Below are 26,531 nucleotides of genomic sequence, written 5' to 3' on the forward strand. Positions count from 1 at the left end.
GTATTATCCAATCCTCGTTCAGGGGGTGGGACCTACGGAATACGGTTGGAGCAAAAAAGATATAGGCACCGTGTAGTTTCTTTGAAGGTTCTGGTGCAGGAAGAAGAAGTTTTGGCAGAGTTTTTCGTGTTTGTAACAACCAAAGAGAGAGGAACGTATTCCACATTTCCCCCTGGTGTATAGTGGGACAAGCCGACGCAAACATGTCTGTCGCTGGCTTGAAGAAACAGTTTTATAAAGCAAGTCAGGTGAGTCTGGAAAGTTTGAACCTTTCAAACTTTTCTCTTCTGCCCAGTCTGTAGTTGGATTACACTGGGGGTAAATAAACGCCCATTTCTTTAAACACAACCGAGATGCAGGTTTTACACTTCACTTTTATGCTTTTGTGCTTCACCATACAAGATATACCTGTGAAAAATGCTTGTAACCTCAGGCTATTCAGGAAAATCTAACCTGGAACTGCAACTTGCTCTGTCCAGATGCCAGAACACACGTCTAGCTGCTCAAGTGGATTGAAACAGGGTTTCAGTTAAAGTTACAACATCAAAGATACGGTGTTTTTTTGTTGTTGTTGTTTGTTTGTTTGTTTGTTAAAGAAAACAACACAATAGTAAAGTCATTTAGAAAATCTTTAACATATTCTGATTAATGACAAATCATCAGGAAGCTGGAAATCTTTAGCAGGAATACAGGTCCAGTATGTGTGTAGAATTTTCCAGAACTTTTAGGAAAACTCCACTCTGAAAGACTCAACATATTAACTTCCCAGTCATTTTAATATGCTTAGGGATTCTTAGAGGATAACTTGTCAGACAGTGTTGTATTTTTCTTGTTGCTGTGAGAACCCTGCTGAAAAACACACAATAGAAACCCTGATAGAATTAGTAGATAGAATAGAATAATAGAATTTATAATGGTTATAATGGGAATTGTATTGGATATCTCAAACGTAATGGTCCCTCCCTGTGGGTCTCTATTGTTAATTTGTTGCGCTCTGTTGGTGGCATGTTACGTCTAATGGATGTCATTAAGGACCGGTAATGGTCTTAATGGTTAGCTGATGGCTTGTGTTGGGATTTCTAGTGGAAACCATTCAGATTTCTGTTATGGTTTCTATTGTGTTTGTTGTTTTGTTTTGTTTTTCCAGCAGGGAAGCTAGCTGTTATGTGCCGCGATGACATCACAGAGGGACGCAATGATATGATAGGAGAAACAATATGTGATTCAAATATAAGTTTCAAAAGAGCATCTTTTCTCACTCACCGTTTTCCAGCAATGTTCATTGTCGTAGAAATTAGAAATCCCTTGTAGTCGTGCAGACAGCAAACGTTGGACTCGTAGTTCCAGGATGCATTGCAGCTACACAAACTCGGCTATTGACAATATCGGCTGTTGACTTTTTTTAAATAGAGAGTGTACAGTTGAGGAGGTGAGAGAGCTGGACAGACGACAGGACTAAAGCCCTGCTGCATCGCTCTTTTTAGGTGACGATGAACAAAGGACTAGCTAAATCGTTCTGCCTCCAGTACAGCAGGTTGTTTCTGACATTACACAAAGGTGATGTAAGAAACCGTTAACCAAACTGAAAGTAGACCAACACAATGAAACTAAAAACAAAAAACATCTCAGAATTTCAATACAAAATAAATCTTGGATGTCATTTGATGTCAAGTCCTTCATACCTTCGTTTTGTTTTTGGTCTAAACATAAATTTGGCCGTAGATTAGTTGGGATTTTAGCATCTTTAGAAACATGGATTAGATGTTGCCAGCTGTTGGTGATGTTTAAATTGGACTGGGAATATCTCAAAAGGCGGTTTCCTATAAAACTCCACTATATAGAGTATACAATATCAGAACCTGTATACATGCTGTACAGTGTAGGGCTGGGCGATATGCATATATTATCATTCTGATAATAGCTGATTATGCGATACACTTTTGAGATATCGTTGGTATGGTGATGTATTTTTTACGTTTTTAATCATTTCAAATTAAATGCTACTGAATGGATGTTGTTGATTTTTATGAAATTAAGAAAAAAAAAAAAAATCTTTGTCTTTGTATAATGTAGCGAATGAGAAATGAAATACAGGATGTCCTCCATACATATGTTTGCCAGTACCACATCAGTTGTGTTTTCGTCAGTGGATGTTTGTGGATGTCCGCTTCTCGGTTGGCCTGCAACACTTCCAGTCTTTTTGAATTTGTTAATAAGTTTGGCAGCAGTGTCGTGTGTGTGTGTGTGTGTGTGTGTGTGTGTGTGTGTGTGTGTGTGTGTGTGTGTGTGTGTGTGTGTGTGTGTGTGTGTGTGTGTGTGTGTGTGTGCGCGCGCTCGCCTTATTTCCTGTTAAAGTCCATCGCAACCTTGTGACAGCTTCTCGAACCAGCCGTGAGAGAGAAAATATAAATAAATAAAAATATATATTATTGTTGTTGTTGTTTGTTATTATTATTATTATTATTATTATTATTATTATTATTATTAAAAAAAGACACTAAATGGGGAAAACAATTTTAAGACATTTTGCTATTAAGTGTTCATTTCCCCTAGGTTTGGAGACTTTTGGGACACTCTGTATAACCAGTCCCTCCCGGATTTGGCGATCGCAGAAATTAAGGAAACGCAATACAATTCCGAACAGTATATGGAGGAGCTTGCAATTTTTCAAAATTACCGCGGATTTAAAAAAAAAATTTGGCAAAGATGCGCCACGTAACATCATCACAATGCGCATTCAGCCAGAGGCCCCTTTGATTCACTTGCATCGAGCATTAGTACAGCTAAAAGATCTCATTTGAAACATCACTGTGAAAGATCGTGCAAAACAATTTCGTGCAATTGGCCACGACAATCACACAAAAATCCTGTATGGTCTTTGTAATGAATTCAGAAATGACTCTGATGCTCATACGCTTATACGTTCCTGATAATACACTTGCACTTTTGATTATGTAGTATACAGTTATAGAAGATAAATAATTTATAATGGCTTTCAGGCAGTGTCTGTTATTATCAGAGAGAATAATACCTACTGTATGTAAATCATTCTAGATTGTTATGTCGATTTGTTCAACTGTCAATTCATTGGGGAGAAAAACAAAACAAATCTTTTGGTGTTTTTGTTTTTGAGTGACAGCTCGTACAAGAGTGCTCCGGTATTAAATTTCAAAACTCTTAGACAAAATATGTAAAGGTGAGTAGATTTGGTGATGATGATGATAATAATAATAATAATAATAATAATACAATCTGAGTAATGTCATGTAGGGACGATCAAATTGATATTTTGCGCAAGCACAATGTACAACAGGAGAGCGGCGTGGTTGATAGGTGGGTGTGGTTATAGCCGGTGGATTCTGTTAGCTCTTGAACTAGGCTTATTCCATTGATTATTAACCAACAGTTAATCTCGCTCTGGCAAAAAAGAAATGCAAATTCTCCTACTCATAGTTGATAATCAAATGCTGGATTTGATTAAAACAGATTCAAATCAATGTGCTGCTCTTTCTGCTGCCAGGGGCTTATATTCATACAGATTAAAATAGATGGATCTGTAGATTTTTTTTTAAATTGTTTTTATTTTTTACATTTGTACATAAAATGGCTCCCTGCTGTGGTGAGTTTAAAAATGTCAAACCTGTTCCATGAAAGAAGAACTGAAAATAATGACCTGCCTCCCACACCGTGTTATTAGCTTCTGAAATATGGCCGGTGTGACAGGCTCGCTGTTCACACACCGCTATAACCAAGGGCAGGTTCGAAAGTCTTAATTCACTGGGAACTTTTAGAGGAATAGAAGGAACGAGAGTGTCTGACTTGTCGTTTTTCTTCTACAAATTGTTCTACGTTGTCGTGCTGAGGTTTTGTTCTGATCGAAACAAAACATGAAGTGTTCAAGTCCTAACAAAGACTCCTCAGCATGCTGGGTGGTGAATTCTGATCATTCCTGGAGACAAGGCCCGAGAGATGGGTGTGTTTTCCAACATTGTAGGAATTTTGACGAGCGAAAGATTTTGTTGCATTTCAGGCATGAAGCCTTTGAATGCACAGCTGTAACAGCTATCCATGTCCTTTGCACTAACTTGAAACATTTCGTAACTTTTTCAATAACTGTGAATGAGTTTGCATGACCATGCAGGTGTGATAGTTTACCTGTCCTGTATCGTGTTGCAGTATAACATTTGTCCTCTTCTGGTCTTTATTACTTCTGCAGTGTTTCATAGACCCTGTGTGTGTGTGTGTGTGTGTGTGTGTGTGTGTGTATGTGCTTTGTGTCCATGTAAATCATTTGTATCTGATCTCCCCCCTCCCGGATATATTGTTTTACTTGATAATACATTTGAAGTGTAGACTTCTTACTTCCTTGTGCATGCACCGCTGCACCGTGCAAAATATCATCTCTCAATACTGAAGGCATTTGCATGATGGCATACCTTGGTATGTTGTTTTCTGTTATAGGGAAATGGTGATATGATGTCCCAAAGTGTGTGTTTGTGGTTTAAATCATGAGATTCATTTATTTATTTTCGCTGAGTTTAGGTCTCCGTCTGCCCAGTATTCGGTATTCGGGTTGTGCAGTATTCTTTATGTAGTTAAAGTGCACCTGTTGTTATGGTTTTGAAACGTGCCTAATTTTGTTTTAAAGGTCTCATACAATAGATTGACATGCATCTAAGGTCAAAAAACACTTTTATTACAATTAATGTAATAATTTAAGTTGTGGCATTACCTTTTCCCCCAGTGTCAAACGATCCGTTCTAAAGGATTCACTCTAAACTCCTCCTTACAGAGAGCATACTCTGCTCTGATTGGTCAGATGTCCCAGTCTGTTGTGATTGGTCTACCGTTGTCAGCTTGTTTCAAAAAGGAAACGCCCACTCCCATAACGAGAATCGGCTCCATCTGTTTGCGAGCAGCCGATGAAGACCAGAGGCGGGGCTTTTTGTTACAAACCTACGTAGGTTAGTACAGGAAGTAAAGTCTGGTATTCCTAATGACTCATTTCAGCTGTTCAGAATCGCTTACTTCTTTTGGGATTCAATAACTCCGTTTGTCATGCACTTTTTGATTTTTGAAAATTTACAGATTTTTTACATTCATAAATGTCTACATAACACACTACATGAAACGTAATATTTGAAAAACCATAATTAGTGCACTTTAAGGGAAATGTCTACATGGAAACTTGAAGTAGGACAAGAAAGAGAGGCAGCTTCAATTAGTACTGAGTCATATAAACGCCGCAATCTGATTGTCCGATTCAGGCTAAGGCAATATTCCGATTCAACGAATTCTGATTCTCAGCCATGGAATATGCATGTTTTAATTAAAAAGTTATTGCATGTAAACAACCTATTCAGAAAATCCAATGAAGGAGATATGCACATGCTCAGTTCACAAGGAATTGTGGGTGCTAACAGATACTTAGTTGTAGGCCAGGTATTTAGGAATGGCAACTCGGGCATATTAGGGCAAAAGCCATGTATACAGGAAGATTCCGGTGTGTGTATGTATGTGTGTGTGTATGTATGTGTGTGTGTATGTATGTATGTATGTATGTATGTATGTATGTATGTATGTATGTATGTATGTATGTATGTTTGTATGTATGTATGTCAAACGTCTTTTGTAGACATTAAATACAGGATCAAAAGGATTTTTGAATTTTTTTTTTTATATATATTTTTCTCATATCGCCCAAACTTCCTCTACACACAATAGAATATTTACAATTTTTATTCACTGCAAAACCTGTACACAAAATCTGTTCTTGCTCTCAGTGCAAGCTTTTCTTTTATTGTTATGCAGGCTGATGCATTAAGTAAGTATTCTCATTGTAAGGCCAGAACCCTTAGCGTTATGGTGTTGTACCTCTTTGGTGGACATCCTGAGTAGCGCAAAACAATCCGAGTCCTGTCAGCCCTGTGCATTGTAACATTTCTACAAGGATCCTGCTCTCTGAAACAGTCAGTGCTTCTGCTTTGAAGCAGGTTGTTAATCAGGCAATAAATCAGGCCTGAGCCCTGAAGTCTGTTGTGAGTTTGTGTGACTTGGCAGAAACTGTTGTAGCCAACACCCTGCCTACAGCTCCATGATTACACCTTGACGCCGTCGTACATGTGGCATTTGAAGTCTTGTTACATATCGATGTGTTTGTAGTTTTTTGCTGTTTTAAAAAAAGGTGTCCATTTTAGTTCGTTTCATGCTTCCAGTTTCGTACGGTGAAAAACTATTCAATGTCCTTCTCTCTTTGTTTTCTCTCACACACTTTCACACCCTCAGTCTCTCTGTCTTGCCAGATGAATCATCTTGATGAATCATTTTGATGAATCATTTTTTTTTGTGTGTGTGTGTGTGTGTGTGTATAGGCTGGTTTGACGAAGCTTTGGTCACGTCACTCAGTTTGGCCGTGCGGTGTATGTGGTTTAACCTTTAACCAGTGTATATGACGTTGATATTATTAAAACCAATTATCAGAGTGCAGAGAGTCTTCTGTTCTCGTACAAAACATGCCAACACTTATCCAACTTATGCATAGATCTGCCTCACTCAGTAAACAACTCGATAATCTAGAAAATGTGAGATCTGCATGATGCTTAATATAATACCAGGCTCTGTGTTTTCCTTTGTGATGAAATGTGTGTTACCCGTTTATGTTAATGTTTTTGTGTAAAAACCTGGATTTTTGAGAACCAATATATTTTACTCATAAACAAGGCAGTGTACTGTAGTATAATGGTATTTAAAAAACATTAGAAATATTTGCAAATCCAGATTTTGGTCTGTGCAGCTGAACACATAAAAAATATAATAAATATAAAAGGTCAGAATTATTTTCATACAGCAAGTGAAAAAGGACTCTTGTTTTACATCCTACAGTTGAGGTCATAAGTTTACATACACCTTGCAAAATCTGCAAAATAATTGTTTAAAAAAATCTTTAAAAGATAATGGGGGATCATTTTGTTGTTTATTTAGCCCCACCCTAAATAAGCTATTTCGCATAACAGATGTTTACATCTAGTCGACAAGACACAGTAATAACTGAATTTACACAAATGAACCAGTTCAAAAGTTTACATACGGTTGGTTCTTAATACTATGTCACTGTTACCTGGGTGATCAATGTTTTTATGTTTTGTGAGAGTTGTTTGTCCTGAGCACTTAAACTGCCCACTGTTCTTCAGAAAAATCCTCCAGGTTTTGCACATTCTTTGCTTTTCCAGCATCTTTTCCAGAAGACAAAATAATAACAGTTTATTAAAATGTATTTTCGATTCGATTGGCGCACCCTTCTCAAATCCTGATGAAGCCACAGCTATCCGTGGCCAGGAGTACAAGAGGTTGAGGGTTCGATTCCCACCGTGGCCTTGTGTGTTCTCCCTGTGCTGCGGGGGTTTCCTCCGGGTACTCCAGTTTTCTCTCCCAGTCCAAAGACATGCATGGTTATGCATAGGCTGATTGGCATGTCCAAAATGTTGGTAGTGTACGAATGGGTGTGTGAAGGTGTACATGATTGTACCCTGCGATGGATTGGCACCCTGTCCAGGGTGTACCCCGCCTTGTGCCCCATGCTCCCTGTGATAGGCTCCAGTTTCTCCACGGCCCTGAAGGAAAAGAGGTATAGAAAATGAATGGATAGATGGATGAACGCCATGAACGGGAGCTGGTTAGAATTGGCAAGACTAAATTAGGGGAAGACTGAGAGAAAGAGTTAGAAATGATGGCCAAAACTGATGCAATATTTGTGTTGTGGTTTTAACATTTATTCTCTTTTTTTTTTAGTTTTATAGGAGTGCCTTACAGTTTGTTCAGGATTTCATGGAGGTTTTTTTTGTGATCGTTGCGGCCAAAAGTACTTTCTTTTGTTGCGCCTTTTTTTCTAAATTTGCAATGCGATTTGCAGAGTTTTTTGTGCTTTTTTTTTTTTTTGTGGAAAACTTTAATTTGTAAAATTGTTTTGCATGGCCTTTCGCAGTGATGTTTGTTGGTAAATGCGACCCCTTTAACTGTACTCATGTTCGACGCACGTGAATCGAATAGCGCTTTTTCTGAAAAGACAGGCAGACTTGGTGTGAGTGCTGGCAGATGGAAAGTATTTACGAATACCCACTGCTACTTCAAGACAGTACACCGGTTGTTTTAAGAAGATACTACAATGGTAAGGCAGTTTTAAAAAAGTGTGAAACATTTATTAATAAGGAAGCCAAAAAAATATCAGCTGGCACAGGCACCAGTTTGACCAGCTCAGTCTGTGTTTTAGCAGCTGGATTGAGTATTTCAGGACAGTTATTTATCTCAAAGTTTTCCAGTTTGGTGGCAAGTGCACAGATTTATGCAAAGCCCTTACCGCATAGTCTTGGTAAACATGTAAACGTTAGTCGCTCATGCTCATGACGCATAGCGAGAAACAAACATGGCTGAGAGCATGCTCATTGTTGACAGTGTGTTGGCTGTGTGTGTAGGTATTGAAATGGTTTGGTTACACATGATCAGCCATCGTTTAGCAGCAAACCAAACAAACTCAGGCAAGCAATGCTGGGGCATTTGTGACATACGACAGAAAAAGCAAGCAGTGGTGTGGAATTACTGAAGCTGTCACTTGATTTAGTCAGCTGCTGTACATCATGAATGCTATCGTATTATATATTTTTATACCCATAGTGGTCATGAAATCCCACAATGCATTACTTGGGTATTGTGTTGATATAAGGTGCCAGTTACAGTCCTAGAGGCATACTTCCTTCCTGAGGTTCAAGCTTATCCTACTCCCATACACACCTTATTCAGCTCCTTATTACCAATGGCCTAAAGTCTTATTTGGGTGTGTAACTCTTCAGCACAGTGGGCCTTTAGGACCAGAGCTAAGAAATAATCTTGATCTAACGAGTATTTCTAGAAAAATGTGTCCTTTGAAAGGAACGCTCAGGAATAAAAAGCTCAAATAAATAGCCAAAATATTATTGTACACAATTTGATGTCCCTAATATTTGAGAAGTTGGATTATGTTTGATTAAGTAAAGGAACAGGGGTCTGAAATTATTATTTTTTATTATTATTATTATTGTTTTTCCATAAATAGTCAAACGGGTTCCTCCTGAGAAAACACGAGAACCCCTACCCTAGAGTGTACATAATACCCGTGTACTCTGGCATTTGTGGGTGGGAAAAGAAGTAGGCCAATATTTCAGATTCAGAGGTGGAGTCACTAAGATAGGGGAGAGGAGTTTGTTGTTTTGCGGTTATTTTGTTCTACCACAATAATGTATAATTGTAAAGCCCAGTGTTTTGTTGAAGTTAATCAGGAATCAAGAGCGTTTAATAGGCTGTGTTGAAATTGGTTGGATCAATCAGTGTACCCGGGAGGTGGGTGGCCCGGGAGATGGGTGACCCGGGAGATGGGTGGCCCGGAAGGTTCGATTGAATAGTTAGATGGGAGTGTTGACTCGGATTTGTAAACCAGAGTAACTTATTTAGCTCCTGGGAGTGTTGCATTGGGATGGTTGGATTGCTCTGTTGCCTCGGGAGTGTTTTATTCACAAGTTTTGAATTGAGATGATAGATCGGACAGTTGGATGGGAGTGTTAACTCAGGAGAACTGATTCGGATTCGTAAGCTGGAGTAACTGATTCAACTCTTGAGCGTGTTGAAATTTGGATGGTTGGATTGATCCGTACCCTCGGGAGTGAATTGGGATGTTAGATTGAAAAGTTGGATGGGAGTGTTGACTCGGATGTGTTGACTCTGATTCGTAAATTGGAGTGACTGATTCAGCTCCTCTGTAATGCCCGTAAGGAGTTGATTTTGGTGTGTCGGAATTGAGTAAACATTCTGTTGTTGCATCTTTTCAAGGCCTGAATTTTATACTCCTTTATGAACTATAGACTGTCTGTTGTGCTATTCTGCTTTGACTGTAGCATGCCACAAAAGACCTCCTTCTGACTTAAACGTGTGTGTGTGTGTGTGTGACAGAGTGCAGACCCAGTACAGGGTGTTACTGACACAGATCATTCATCAACGTATAAGTACTTGATAAAATATCAGTGCAGGCAAAATAGATAGTAACAGTGCCTTTCAAAACTCTTATTCGTTTAGTTAATGTAGTTCATTATTTATTACATTATTTGTGTGGTTTGTGAGTTTAAGAAATGTTGCTGTGCAAGGTTTTTAGGTCAACACATATGACAGCAGATGATCGACCACAAAGAGCAGCACTGAAAGGTCACCATTGATTCTCCTGCATGTGGTGACTTCTGTTTAAAACCTACTTGTAAAAAAAAAAAATGCAGTTAGTAAATATAGAATTTTAAACCTTTACACAGAAAACACTAAGATGTGAGAGATCACTTCGGCAGTGGTTGCAAAAGAGACCCTTGCCGTCTTTGACAGCAATTAAAGTATTTGCTTTTCTCTGTTTGAAACACCAGGAACATGTTCTTGGTGTAGCAAACACTGCATGAACCCTACTGTTAGAGGGCAGGAAATATGAGAGATTGTTTGTTACTTGGTTGTTTCATGCGGCTTAAGTATCGGGTAGCTGCGGCTTATCCATAGGGACACCATTCTCAAAATCCTCATTCACAGCGCCATATATTTTAAATTCCATCAAAATACTAATGCCCTATTTTGAGTGACCCTGGAGTTTAAAAATGCTGACTGTTATAAGCCTTTTTAGATGATGTGCAATCATGGAGAAGTGTTCTCACTGCCCCACTTACAGTGCCTTGAAAAAGTATCCCCCTCACCCTTGGCATTTTTATTTTTGTTGCATTACAACCTGTAATTTAAATGGATTTTTATTTGGATTTTATGTAATGGGCATGCACAAAATAGTTCAGATTGGTGACGTGAAATAAAAAAAATAACTTGTTTTTTTTTAAAAATTCTTAAAAATTTAAAACGGGAAAGTGGTATGTGCATTTGTATTCACCCCCTTTGCTATGAAGCCCCTAAATAAAGATGTGGTGCAACCAGTTACCTTCAGAAGTCACATAATCAGTTCAGTTAAGTCCACATGTGTGCAATCTAAGTGTCACATGATCTCAGGGTATATATATACACCTGTTCTGAAAGAGTCTGCAACACCACTGAGTAAGGGGCACCACCAAGCAAGCAGCACCATGAAGACCAAGGAGGTCTCCAAATAGGTCAGGGACAAAGTTGTGGAGAAGTACAGACTGGGGTGTTGAACAGTTATGCACACTCAAGTTTTCTGTTTTTTTTTTTTTTTTTTTTTTTTGAACATCTTATTTCTTGTTTGTTTCACAATAAATATTTTTGCATCTTCAAAGTGGTAGGCATGGTGTGTAAATCAAATGATGCAAACCCCCCAAAAATCCATTTTAATTCCAGGTTGTAAGGCAACAAAATAGAAAAAATAGAGTAGGAAGGGCATACTGTGTATCTATGGTGTACAACAGGGGTTCTCAAACCTGTCCATTTTGTATGTCTCCCTTATCTGACATACCCAATTCAGGTCTTGCAGTCTTTACTAATTAGCTGATGAGTTGAATCAGGTGTGTTAGATGAGGGAGACATGCAAAGTATGCAGTGTTGTGGGTCCTCAAGGACATGTTTGAGAAGCACAGGTGTACAGAACTATTTCTACTGTATGAGCTGCAAAGATTGAGAGAGGGAATGAGCGATTGTAGAGTGTATACCATACATCGATCAGAAATGCATGTGCACCATGCTGACCTTGTTTCCTATGTGAAGCTTGAAAAAAGATGAGCAATGTGTCTCCCTTTTAAAACGTCTGATTGCTCAAATCATTTCAAGAGTTTTGTGGCACATTTTAACGATGTACCTATTATAAATACATACATCCCTCCAAGTCTCACTTGACAACCAAAACCCCTCCTGATATATTACAGCATAACCTCAGTGGTACATGACTGCCCAAATTGAAAATGAAATTAAATACAATGGTGTGTGTATATATGACGCACAGATTTTTTTTTTTTTTTTTTTTTTTTTTTTTAATGCAGTGGAAACCTTGACCAAGGCAGGAAGTTGGTCGATAAGATTTTAATCAGATTAAGCAAAGATACAATTCACTACACTGCAAATGCATTTAGTTAAAAGCTTAACATGATTCAATCAGGGTCAGAGTTTCCGATTTCATACTTGTTGAGCATCATGGACAAATATAGATGTGCAGAAAGAACAGCAGGTATCTGAAGAAATGAAGGCCTGCAGGCTAAAGTGACATTAATATCAGCATGTGATGCAGGAAATGGTGTTCTTGTTACACTACACTCATTTTTATTCTACACAAGCCATCACAGTCCAATGTTGGAATGTGTTACACACTCTAAATCATCATCTAACTATTCCTACACTCACTATGACCTCTTACTTGAGTGGAGTTTTCGCTGTAACATATAGCCCATGATTCTGATTTTATCATTGCAGTGGAGATGATTTAGTTTATTTGTGAATGCCTCCTGTGGTTTGCTTTAGTGGGCAAGTCCCCTCATGTTGGGTTCAGTATTCATGCATTCCTGGAGATCCTGAAAGGAGTGTGGGTACATACTGTAATAAAGGTGTCTGGTTCACGTTGTAAAGTATAGTAAATAGTCTGTGTTAACGTGTCATGTTTTCTGAATAAAAGAGAACTTTATGAAGGTCAGGGAGATCGATCTCTTTAGATGACTCTCCTATAGATGACTTTCTTTGTCCACATTGCATAGCTCTCCCTTTCAGCCTTTCTAACTATATTTGCTTTGCCTTCTGCCTTTTGCGTATACAATACAATATATTTATGTATTTTCTTACATGTGTATTTTTTTCAGATGGTGAGTGAGAAAGTAGGAGGAGCAGAAGGCACTAAGCTGGATGAAGACTTCAAGGACCTGGAGAGGGTGAGGGGCAAATCAGAACCTCCTCTAGCAAGAGAGAGAGCTCTGTACAGCAGTCATTTTATAGAATAATAATAAGAGGTGTCATGTATGTGCCTTTCCAAACCCCAAGGGCACTTAACAAATTAAATCGGAACCTGCTGCATAAAAAAAATAATCGCTGACTTCAAACAGAAAGAGAAATGCAGTATTTCCCCAAAACAACTTTTAGTAAAACTCTCTAAACAAACACCAGTCTAGATGTGATATCTGAATTGAAATTGTGTGGCCGCTTCTCTTCACCACATCATTATCGTTCCTTTTAATAAGTATTATATAATAAATATTATAAGTAAAGGTGTGCATGAGGCAAGAAAGGTTGACCAATCCCTTTCACTCCTGCAGAAAGTCATCAATCCCACCATCTCCTGAGAAAGTATTGACCGGCCTGTTTCACTGCTGCAAATGGTTTGACCAATCACGAATGCAGAAAATTTGACCAATTTTGCCCACTCCTGCAGGACGTTTAACCAATCCCTCTCAGTCCTGCAGAACGTTTGACCAATCCCTCTCAGTCCTGCAGAATGTTTGAATAATACCACTGCTTCTGCTGAATGTTTGACCAATCCCTCTTCCCTCTCAGTCCTGCAGAATGTTTGAATAATACCACTGCTTCTGCTGAATGTTTGACCAATCCCTCTTCCCTCTCAGTCCTGCAGAACGTTTGACCAATCCCTCTCAGTCCTGCAGAACGTTTGAATAATACCACTGCTTCTGCTGAATGTTTGACCAATCCCTCTTCCCTCTCAGTCCTGCAGAACATTTGACCAATGCTGCTCTCTTCTGCAGAAACTCCCGCAAACATTTTAAGCAATACTGAATGCTGCCAAGACACCTGCACTTTTACCCTCATTAACAAATCCAGATTCACAGTATAAGTATAAATTGTAAACACCCCCAACTCTAGATGTGCCCCTCTCTTCCTCAGGCCATTTCATCAGCGTAACCAGTCCACCCGCTTTTGCATAATGCTTGACCAATCTCACCCACTACTGCAAACATTATGACCAATCACTCCTACTCCTGCAGAAATTTTGCCCAATCCCACCTGCTTTCATAAACATTTTGACCAGTCCCACCTGCTCCATCATAAAGTCCAATCCCACCCTTACTGCAAACATTTTGTCCAGTCTTGCCTGATCCTGTTGAAAGTTTAACAAATTCCATCTGCTGCCACAGAAAGTGTGTCCTGCCCACTCCTGCAATTGTTTTTGTTTGTACCTACTGAGAACATTTTCTAGTTAATACCGTTTCCCAAAATATAAACGATTGAGCAATTTATACCACGGTGACCCTGCCCTGAATAAAACATTTATGCAAGATGAATAAACGAACACAACTGTGTAAAGGCATTACACAGCACTGGACGAGCAATCAGTCATGTTCAAAGCACATCTATGTTAATAAACATGACCTTTCTTTGTCCCACGAGCATCAAATCTGACCCAATGCACACCTCTAATTATAATTCCTGTCCTTTGTTGCTTAATGGAGTGAGGTGTAGGTATACTGAGTGTCACCCAGCCATAACTGTTAAGTCATGACTCACACACCACCATTCCCATCTCCCCGCCCTGTGTGTTTTACAGAAGGCCGATATCACCAGTAAGGCCATTGTGGAAGTCTTGGCCAGGACGTCAGAATATCTGCAGCCCAACCCAGGTAACTAGCACAAAGAAAAAAGCTGTCTGAGTCAGACTGCCTTTAGAGTCGAGCTGTTGGTGGAATCACTAATTAATTATTCATGCACTTCATAATGGAAAGAAATTCATGTAATTAAGGCAAGAGATTTATTTCAGCTTTATTGCTGAATTTGGTGCTGAAAGATAGAGGTACAATTCTGATGTGTAAAATAAGACTAAAGACTTAACCTGATTATCTTTATAATAAAAAAAAAAAAACTCTTAGAACCAGGACAAAAGGGCTCTCTTTTTGAACAAATCACTAGATCTAAAGTGTGCATGCAACTAAGCTTGTATACATTACGGGACTTGTGTTACAACCTTTCGTAGATTTTGTCATTCATTAAAGGTTTCTCTTTATCTCTGGAACTGTGGGAAATTCCCAGGCATAAAACCTTTTAAACATTCTGGGGAATTCCTTTGGATAGCTGAAAACCATTGCTGTTAATTGAATTTATATGTATTTAGACATGCGTTGAAAGTTGCAGTAAGTTTTAAACCCCAAATTTGCATGTGATCTCACTATATCTGTGCTTTGTGTTCTGTTATCAGCATCTCGGGCCAAACTGTCCATGCTGAATACTGTGTCTAAGATTCGGGGGCAGGTGAAGAGTACCGGATATCCACAGGCAGAGGGAGTTTTGGGGGAGAGCATGGTCAGATACGGCCGTGAGATGGGGGAGGACACCAACTTCGGTACGTGCGTGTGTGCACTAGCGGAGCAGACTATTCGCACGATTGTGACTATGGGCCTGTGCAGGAGGACTTTATATATTGTGAATAAGGGAAACTTAGTTCCCTTAGTTAATGAGGGAATAAAATTAGTGAATGAGGATAAGAGGAAGGGAAGAAATTGGAATAAATGACAACCGGTCATTAAGAATTAATGATGAGATTAAATTTCATATGTTAAATGTGAAAAATACCCAGATTTTCTATACAACACCTCATAATCTAACTTTTCCTCAGACAAAATATTGCTGGAGTATTATCAATTTTCTTCTTTCATCATCTCGTCTTTGTTGCTAATCAACAAAAACACATTTTTTTTTTTTTTTTATATTATTTTTTTTTATTTTTTTTTTTAGTTACCCAAGACCCCTACACTTTTACCCTCATCAAGAAATCCAGTTTAAATCTAGGTATATACAAATTGGAAACGGCCCTAACTCTCGATGTGCCCACCTCTTCCTCAGGCCTTCATTTACATAGTGGAAACTGATTGGCTCGTATATTCTTATGCAATAGCACTTGCCTGTCACATGTTCAGTATTCTTATTAGATTTTCTGCTCTCCCAATTTCTAACCATTTTTGCACTTTGACAAATATGCATGCACAAATAAATTCTAGAAAAAGTGCTTAATTTTAATATGCCTCTTGTATAAAGTTTAGAATGAATTTAAGCATTGCTTAGCGTTAGACGGCTGCTGTGAAGGATGACCGTTGAATGTGTGTCATGTGCGCTGTAGGTGGTGCTCTTGTTGAGATGGGGGAAGCTATGAGGAGGCTAGCTGAAGTAAAGGATTCGCTGGATATTGATGTGAAGCAGAACTTCATCGACCCGTTCCAGACCATCGTAGAGAAGGATCTCAGGGACATCCAGGTATGATCTTAAGAGGATTGTTTTTTTGTTTTCCCCAATACTAGGTACAACTTTTATTTTTATTATTTTTCTTGCTGACGTTTTAGAGGCGTCATGATAAATAACCCAAAATTAGAGGAATGAGTCAGGTCATAGATTTCTGTTTCAGTTTCTTACTGTCCTTCTCATTTAAATATCTCGCTTTTCCTCTCATTTTGTTTTCTGTCTGTCTCACCCCACCAGCACCAGCTGAAGAAGGTGGAGGGCCGGAGGCTAGATTATGACTACAAGAAGAAACGGCAGGGAAAAATTCCAGATGAGGAGCTGCGCATGTCCCTGGAAAAGTTCCATGAGTCCAAAGAGGTTGCAGAGATCAGCATGCACAATCTCTTAGAAACTGATGTGAGTATAGATTAAGGCTAAAATTTCCCAAAAGCAGCCAAATACAGACATAAAATGTGTTTGGAATTCAGAGACCTTTGTGCCTGACTGGATTCCTGGACTCCATGTGTTTCCCATGTTCAAGGCAGTAACATGGATTCAGCTGAATGACTCACTAGGCTTCCCCACCCCCCATCTCCTGTCCTAATATAACGACTCTCAGGGGATTCAGGAGAATATCAGGGGACATTCTCACTCGTGGCCAATTACCCAGCAGCCCTCACCATCTGCCTGCCATTAACATATGTTTCAGACACCGGAGGGAATATGGGTAGACGTGCTCCACTCTTAAAATATGTTTATTTTTTCATGTAGTGTGTATTCAGCATGTTTGAGTGAGATTGTAGTGTGAAGTTAAATTCCGCTGAATCGTTAGAATCCCCAAAATGACAACGTGATTGATCATTAATAGGCGATGGAGTGAGTCAAAAACATAAATGAATACAAAACATACATTATCGAATGACCAAAGACTTTACAGCAGATCCGAACCGATACAGCAGAACGAAACCATTACAGCAGAACCAGAAACACTACAGCAGAACCAAAACATTACAACCAAAACGCTACAGCAGAACCAGACACACTACAGCAGAACCGAACCATTACAGCAGAACCAAAAACACTACAGCAGAACCAAAAACACTACAGCAGAACCGAACCATTACAACAAAACCAAAAACACTACAGCAGAACCAAAACACTATAGCAGACCCAAAAACACTATAGCAGAACCATACCATTATAGCAGAACCAAACCACTACAGCAAAAACAAAAACACTACAGCAGAACCAAAAACATTAGTGTGTGTTAGTAAATCAGGAAAAGCAACAGCACAGCATTTTTTCTTTTACTTTCCTGTTTCATGTTAATGTGTACCTACAAGCCATTGAGGTATAATAAATTTCTTTTTGTTAAGTAGTCTTTTATATTACACATTCATTGATCATCTACTCTCCCTTTTTTATTTTTCAGCATTTGACACTTACTGTTTCGTTGGTTTCAGCACATTTAGCAATATTTATTATTTTACTCATGCAGCATTTCATAATCTGCTCGATGCTATTATGATAATGAGGAGGCATGTATTATTTATCCAGGCAGATTTTAGTTTGCTTTTATAAATATATTTATTATTTATTTATACCAAGTGTTTATTTAAATACATTTGTTGATTTTGTATTTATGCTTCTTATTATCAAATCATTTATTGGAGTTTGTGTATTGGGGCAGGCGGAGCTTGCTTAAATCATACAGTGCAATAAACTAGACAGAGGCATAGGTGGAGGAAGCATCTGTGCTTTAGGAAAGTCATTTTACTAGCCAAGAGATTCTTTGTTGCCGATAGCGGAAAAAACACATCCACATACGTCTGTATCTACAGGAAGTGTAGTGCTTTATTAATGCTGTAAGATTACTAGCTGGTACATCATGTGGAAAAACACATTTTGCATGAATGACTATACGAAACAGGAGAACAACCTTAAACTGGTGTATTTGAAGTATTACAGTACACATAAGTAAGTGTTAGTGTATTAGTAATTGCTGTTGGTCAGAACAGGAATAGATTCCCCACTGCTAACACAGAGCCTGTACCCATGTGTTTCCTTATAGGTCTAGTGCTGTATTAATGCTATTATTAAGCAGTGACTCAGATACAGACAAATGGAACAGGTACAGAGTCTAAAGACAAACATCTGAAGCATATCGGTGCATTATTAATCATTGCTTAGCATGACAAAGCATAAAAGGCAACTGCATTTCACCACCACTTCTTCAAAACCTTTGAGAAAAACTATTGTAGTCCATTTTAAAAGTATTGCAGGCAAATGATCTCCCTGCCTCTTCCCGTTGGGGATGTAAAACAGGGACACCAACTTGTCATGTGTCATAACATTTTGTAACAGGGTGAAGTCCAGTCCAAGTGGTAATTGAAATACTGCATGAGTGAAATAGAAAATACATAATAGGGAAAGTGAAAAGTAAAAACAAGCAGAAAATGATGAATAACAGAGTAACAAAACGTTTTATTTACTGACTTTAAAAAAGTAACCATTGCTTTGGAATTATTTCCTAAAGGCTCAAACACCTTTATAATCAATTATTGTTTTAGTTGTATTTTTTTTTTATTAATTATTTTTATTTTACTCACTAGATGACTTTAATAGGCTTATATCACTTTGGACATTCCATAAATTAGAACAGTGGTCACTAGACATTGACCGATTATTGATTATTTTAATTACAGGTACTGATTATTTGCATGTTTATGTGCCCGATAACCGATATGCAGAACAGATATTTATTCATATTTATTTTTTTATATTTATTCATTGTTCATACATATTTTTTTATATTTATTCATTGTTTTGCTTCTGTTTTTGACACAATGATAACACCAATGAACTAAACAAACCATTTTATTTATAACAATTGTCAATTTCACTTCCTCCTTGCATACAAAACAAAACAACTCTTATTAATACACCAATAAATAGAGGGGTTTGAAGAGTGCAAAAAATAAGTGCACTGTTACTAAAGTGCCTTTTTTTTATTAAAAGCTTTGAGGTTAACAAACAGTTAAAACAAATAAAGCACATAAAAATAATTCTAGTAAATCTTTAATTAAAAAAAAAAGAAGAAGAAGAAGGGGGAAAAAAAAGAAATCCAGGCCGGCAACAAAAATGGCAGTTCTGAGCGCAATTCTCAAAATGCCCACAAGATGCCCACAACCATTTAACAGTAGCTACGATATTACAAAACTGATATCCAAGTATGGGAAAAATGCTTAAATATCAGGGAAAATATTGATAAAACTGATTATTGTTCGAGCTCTAGTGGTCACCAACCTTGAGAGCTGACTTCCTGCAGGTTTTCATCGCCAACAAAAATCTAACACCAGTTTTAGTTGATCAGGAGCGTCTTAAGACTGATTAGATGGTCAGGTGGGCACGATTATGGTTGGAGCTACAGTCTACAGGAAGGTAGATCTCCAGGAACAGGTGGTGACCACTGCATTAGAACATAATGGGAAATTAGTCCTTGTATTTTGAAACCTTTAATACATCTTCCATGTTTTTGTGTGAACATCTCAAATACAGGCTGCACATTGGATTTTTTTTTTCCAATCCAGTTTGAACCACTTTTATACATGGCGTTAGATCAGCTGTATATCTGTGACCTTGTGACTGTAATGAAGGTCATTATACACATCACCACATTTCTCATGGCATAGACATGCCAAGAATGGCTAGCTTTTTCCCCACCCTCCTGCCCTGATCATATACAGCTGATGAGCTGCCTCCTGACCCCCAGAGTAAAAGCCTTGATTTGTGCGTGATCATTTTAACACTAATGCAGTGATTAAATGACAAATAACCTGTTTTTCTCTATGATTCATGTGGCTCATATATACGTGCCTTAATTGCCTGGAAATTTTAGGGCAGAAGCTTTTGATGATGCGGGCCACTTAGAAACATAAATGTGACCTGTCAAGACAGGAAGATTAGATGTGAGCAAAAACAAGGCTTTTAATATGGGCTTGGATTAAGGCTATTTTTATACTACTTGTTTGTGACCTTGTATCATTTTCGGTTTTCATGCACACCAAACTGTTTCCGTGCATGTTTAACGGACACTTCTTATTCGTCCTCAATAATGGTTGTTTTCTTCCTCTGCAGGTCATGAAAGGGCATTTTAAGTAGAGAAAAGCTAGAATAAAATATCAACCAGTTAATAGCATGCTTTTATTATATCCATAGTTCAACTGCACTTATAGAGCTATCCTTAACCCCTTTGATAAAATGCCAGTGTGTATAATTGTACATTTCTGGCATTTTCTGCATTTTGTTGTTCATTGCGCTGTTAAAATATTCGTTAAGAGCAATTTAACCTGTTGCATGATATCACCGGTGACCCCTTTCTATGTTTACTGTCATTTACAGCATAAATTAACCAACATATACTTATTAAATCTTGACCAAGAAAAAGCACATCAATTGAAAGATCTACAACTTGTGCTTCAACATATGACCACTGTTTTACCATTTATGTCTATTAGCGATTGTAATTTATTCATTTGTTTCAGGAGTACAAATCAAAACATGCTAGACAAAATGGGAGGTCATACCTGTAGTATACAATCACAAACATATCCTTCCATTTATTTATATACAAAAGAAGAAAAAGTTCAGTACAGCACGCTGTAATAACTATAAAATTAACCTTCTCTAACTTTTTTCCTTTTTTCATGAATTTTAATAAATATTTTCACCTATATAACAAACTTCAACAAAAGGGTCTTTTTGAAAAAGAGGCCACTATTATGAATGTAATACAAAGGAGTCTTGAACTACTATTACTCAAGCCCCCTCGTGTGCTTTCAATCATCAGCACAAGACCTGGGCGTATGTTTGGTGGAATAAATGTGGTGTTCATGTAGGATATGATGTCGCTCAGGATGTTTAATAGTATTCCCACATGTGAGCACAACCTTTAGTGTCTTGCTTTGATTTGCATGAAATAAAAAATAACGGAACAACTTCACTTGAAGACTGGCAGTAAACGAATTTTTACCCTCACTGATGACTGTAACCATGGTGACTGTTAATCGTGACAAGGCACAGGCCTATGTGAAATAATTGCAGACAGAATGATACCATGTGCATCCCTTATTAATATTTCTTATTAATCTTTTATATTATACAACTTGGTGTATTATTTTATTATTATTATTTTATTATTATTATTATTATTATTATTTGACTTTTTCATTAATACATAAATATTATTTCAGGGGTAGTTAGGGGTGGGCAATATTGAAGAAATATCATGAAATATACATACAGTTGAGGTCATAAGTTTACATACGCCTTGCAGAATCTGCAGTGTTAATAATTTGTTTAAAAAAAAAAAAAAAAAAAAAGTGATGATAAAAATTTCATTTTGTTTTTTATTTAGTTCTGCCCTGAATAAGCTGTTTCACATAACAGATGTTTACATATAGTGCACAAGACACAATAATAACTGAATTTACACAAATGAACCAGTTCAAAAGTTTACACGCACTTGATTCTCAATACCTTGTGTCGTTACCTGGATGAGCCACGACTGTGTTTGTTTTGTGATCGTTGTTCATGAGTCCCTTGTTTGTCCTGAGCAGTTAAACTGCCCACTATTCTTCAGAAAAATCCTCCAGGTCCTGCGCATTCTTTACTTTTACTGTACCTTCTGCATATTTGACCTCTTCATACATTTGAACCATTCCAAAAGGTGTAAACTTTCACCGATGCTCAAGAAGGCAACACACTGCATTAAGAGCCATTGGGGGTGTAAACTTTTTGAATAGTATGATCGCTGTAACATTTACAAGTTAAAGTGCAAAATGTTCACATCACTTTTCCTGCTTCCAATCAGAAATGAAATCAAATTACATCAGAAAGTGATCAATTAGTCACGCACAATATCTTTAGAAAAGAGTGTATTATGACACATATGACTTGACTTTCACAACACTAATACATTCGAATATATGGTACTGAAGGCTGATTTTCACGGTCCTCTCACAATTATTTTACTATATCATCCTCCTAAGGTTCAATTCTCCTGCTTGGTAATGTTACTGTTCATGTGGATACAGACAGTGTGTTCTAAATCATCTCAACTGTTGTCCGTTTTTGACTGTTTCAATCTGACTTTTTTTTCACACTCATGGTCATACTCTTGATTTAATCTATACGTCTGGGTTTGATATTGCTTCAATGTCCTCTTTTCACATTGGTATCTCTGATCATAAGCTCATTCAATTTAGTCTCAGTCTCAAAAGAAATGCAATAACATAATGATATCAGGACCTTAAATCTGTTGATGCCACGTTATTCTCTGCTTCCTCTACAATTTGATTTTTTTGAGATCTCCTGTCGTTCAACGATGCTCTTGAAAATTATTTCTGATATTTTGCATAAGCATGCTCATATTAAGACAAGGTCTGCCCCGTCCTCCCACACTTCCCCCTGGTATACAGCTTAAAAGTCATCGTCAGACGGCTTGAACGGCTTTATAGGAAAGCTGGTTTCCTTGTAGCTCTCATTGATCACCTGAATACATACAAGACTGCTCTGAACTCTGCACCATTTAATTATGTTTCCACAGTGGTCAATAAAGCCAGCAATAAGCCTAAAGTTTTGTTTGACACAATCAATAAACTCACCCAACCTCCAGCTCATGATGATCACACATCACATTTGTTTTTCATTTGTTCTTCACTTTATTTATCTGTAAGGCTTTCTGCTTTATCTGCAGACCACAGCATCTTTCTCTGCTGGTGTAAAACATGAAATGCAAAGTAACCGGACAAGTTCAGTCGATCATACGATTTACTGTCTGTTCCTGGGAATGGATCGCGTTCACACGGTAGCACTGTAGCCCGTTCAAAGCAAACCGCTTTCATGTGGACCAGATGTCAGTACCTGTGGCCACGCTTGAGTTTTCACAGACCGTAACAAGTGTGCTATGTGCTAGTTTAATTTCCATTCGTTCTGTATTTGTCTCAGATGAAACTGCTGAGTTTGACTAGAATTGTCTTGATAAATTTATTTTTATTTATTTATTTTTTTTAAAGCTCTCTCTGACACTCGGTCCTGTTTCTGTACGCTTGCGCTGGATTTAGCATTTATATTGGAAACCTGTTCGTGCACTGAGGAGAGCAGCACCGCTTTACCTGGACATTTGGTATTATATAATACTCTGGTGGAGTGTAGAGGTGTGCCTCATTTCCCTTTGTGTGTGTGTGTAGGTGGAACAGGTGAGCCAGCTCTCTGCTCTGGTGGAGTCGCAGCTGCAGTATCACAAACAGGCGGTGCAGGTGCTGGAAGAACTGTCCCAGAAAATGAGAGAAAGGTATGAAGCTCTCAATACTATTCAGTTTTCTCCTTTTTGCTGCTACCTTATCACCTCCCTTCATTTCATTTTCTTTTCTTTCTGATTGTCTTTTTATCTTTTTCATTTTCTTTCCAGCTTTATTGCTTGTTTGTTTGCTTTCATGCCTTCATTTGTTTGTCACTTTTTTTTCTTGTCTTTGATTTTCACTTTCTTTTCTTAGTTTTCTTCTTGTCTTTATTTATTTTTCTTGCTCACCTGCTTTCTTTCTTTCATTCTTTCTTTCTGTTCTTTTCATGCTTGCTTGCTTTCTTGCCTTCATTTCTTTCTTTCTTTCTTTTTCTTTCTTACATTTTTATTTTTCTTTCTTCCTTCCTTTCTTTCTCTTACATTTTCCTTCCAGTCTTTCTTTCTTTCTTTCTTTCTTTCTTTCTTGCCTGCTTGCTTTCTTTATTGTTCATTTCTTTGTTGTTTGCTTTCTCCCTCAGTTGTTTTTTTCTTACCTTCATTTCATTCTTTCTTTCTGACCACTTCCCTGCCGTGTGTGTGTGTGTGTGTGTGTGTGTGTGTGTGTGTGTGTGTGTGTGTGTGTGTGTCTGTCTCAGACTGGACTATGCCCAAGCACAGCCGCGTCAGAAGCGAATGCCCAAGCCGATGCCCAGCTTTGACTCAGACCCCGAGTCTAACGGGAGCTTCAGTCCAACAGCTGTTCCCCCAAGCTTTCATGCAGGTGAGTTTCACTTCCCCTCATGCCCTGCCTGTGTTCTCCTCTTCCTGTTCCAGTGAAAGTGATAATGAGCATGAGTCATAATCACTACAGTACCTGTTGAGTTCTCCAATCAGAAGTTGTGGATTAATTATGTTTTTCTGTAACACGACAAGCTGCTTTTTCTTTTTTTTTTTGGTATTGTTATTTCTTATTAACCTGAAGTGAGAGAGAGTGTCTGGTGAAGGAACGACTGTTTATACTGTTTACACAGAGCACTGATGATGTTTTCTTCATCTCTGCAGCACCTGCTCTACCCACTCGAACCTCTGTACGCCAGAAACGCCATTGTGAGTCTGACACACACACACACACAGGCTCGCTCTCACACAGACACCCACACACCTCCTACTATACAGTCAAAAATATACAGCACAGTTTTTTTCCACACTGCCTCTCTTACAGGAATATTTGGACAAAACATACACAAGTTTAGAATATAGACACTTTTCCACTTGCTAAGTGTAGTCCATCTACTACTGAGACATGTTTGTTCTACATTTTCTTCTTTTGTTTCAAAAGTGAATTTTACTAATAAGTAAGACAAGGTATAAAATAATTATAATAATAAAGAAGGGCAGTCATAACAATTACAAGTGACAAGGGCGAGGCAGATCTCACTTACTGTCCGTTGTATTGTGACAAGCCGAGACATATTGTGCTGCTAATCGACAGCGGTCTTTATTTTCTCCTAGTAGTAGGGGCAGTTTTTCCAATCAGTACATTTACAACAATAATCTGATATTAACTTGATTAAGACAATACTCTGATTAAGAAACCACCATGTAAACAGCGATTATTGATTACCTTAATCCGATTAAAGTAATACTCGAAGTAAACACGAATCGAATTAAGACATGTGGAGTACTTCTGTTTTAGCCGCATTATGGACGTGTATTACAGACATGTAACCTTAATCACATTATTAACGTCATGTGAGTTTTCACCGAAATTTGCGACAGGGCATGTACACACACGGCAGTGCTGAACCGTTTTACGGCAAACGAGAGCACGGCTGCGTCCCAAACCGCATACTTACCTGCTATATAGTAGGCAAAATACACGTATTTCGGCTACTATATAGTAGGTAAGTACGCGGGTTCGGACGCAGCCCACGGCTTCAAGCAGTCGTCTGTTTGCATGTACAGCATGACAAATAATTAACTGCACTTGAAGCATTCGTAAAATTCTGGAGGGAACGGTGTGGCATGGGGACGTTATGACATGCCATAAATTGATCTGTGTTCTATAACATGTAAAACATGAAAGGAATATCCTAAAAGCGACTCATGTAAACACCTTAATCGGGATATTGTCTCATTCAGAATAAGGTCAGTAATTGTATTACTGCTGTCCATGTAAACGTAGTCAATGTTTGTTTGTCAAATGTTGGGTATGCGTGTGTTTAATTTATGGGTGAATTAATTACTCTCTCACTTCTGTAGCAATGGACCAGCCTTGCTGTAAAGCCCTTTATGACTTTGATCCAGAGAATGAAGGCGAGCTTGGTTTCCGTGAGGGTGACATCATCACACTGACCAGCCAGATCGATGAGAACTGGTACGAGGGCACGCTGCATGGCCAGGGCGGCTACTTTCCCTGCAACTACGTAGAGGTTGTGGTACCACTTCCTTACTGAAGCCTACTGAGAAACGAGGGAAGGAGGGGACGAGAGAGAGAGAGAGAGAGAGAGAAAGTTGCAGTGGAGACAAGATGGAGAGTTTTAAAAGGCTGGAGACTTGGAACAGTGTATGAATATGAACTATGCCATGAGACTCAAAATATTCTGTTCTTTCCTGTGCGGTTTGTCCATTACATCTCTTCAGTCAGATTGCCATTGGAGGTGGGTCTCTAAAACACTATTATATCCAGATTTCTTACCCTGCCATCTTGATGGAGTGACCGAGCCAAGAGAGATTATGTTGTATCCTGTATGCATTTTTCCCTAAATCTTTAAAAAAAAAAAAATAAAAAAAAATCCTTCAGATATATAATAGTCTTTTTTTTCTTTTCTTTTTGAAACAAAAAATCATGCTGCACATTGCTGATTCTGTTTCTCTTCCTTATTCCCTTCACCGTTATTTAAACAGGCTTGTCTTTGTATTTTAAATCAATCGGGTTTTCTTTGTGTGTGTACCCTCTGCCCTCTGGTGGCCGTGCCATGATAATGCAACCCCAGAAACCATTATAAGTATCTGTCTAAGCTTTTCACTGGCGTTTCTGAGTTGTGATTTTGTCTGCTCTTTTTTTACCAAATAGTTTGATCTTCGATAGGAGTTA

General features: G+C 38.2%; 1 protein-coding gene across 1 annotated transcript; it reads left to right on the forward strand.

Moving 5' to 3' along the window:
• Nucleotides 1-132: 132 nt before the first annotated feature.
• Nucleotides 133-26,219, forward strand: sh3gl1a (SH3-domain GRB2-like 1a). The gene is given in 10 exon segments (NM_001200744.1): nucleotides 133-248; nucleotides 12,798-12,866; nucleotides 14,492-14,564; nucleotides 15,137-15,280; nucleotides 16,055-16,188; nucleotides 16,411-16,569; nucleotides 23,403-23,506; nucleotides 24,091-24,215; nucleotides 24,497-24,541; nucleotides 25,697-26,219. Coding segments are annotated over 10 exon segments (1,092 nt in total). The 5' UTR covers nucleotides 133-203; the 3' UTR covers nucleotides 25,891-26,219.
• Nucleotides 26,220-26,531: the final 312 nt, after the last annotated feature.

Source organism: Ictalurus punctatus, chromosome 20 (genome assembly GCF_001660625.3).
Source record: "Ictalurus punctatus breed USDA103 chromosome 20, Coco_2.0, whole genome shotgun sequence".
Lineage (NCBI taxonomy): Eukaryota > Metazoa > Chordata > Actinopteri > Siluriformes > Ictaluridae > Ictalurus > Ictalurus punctatus.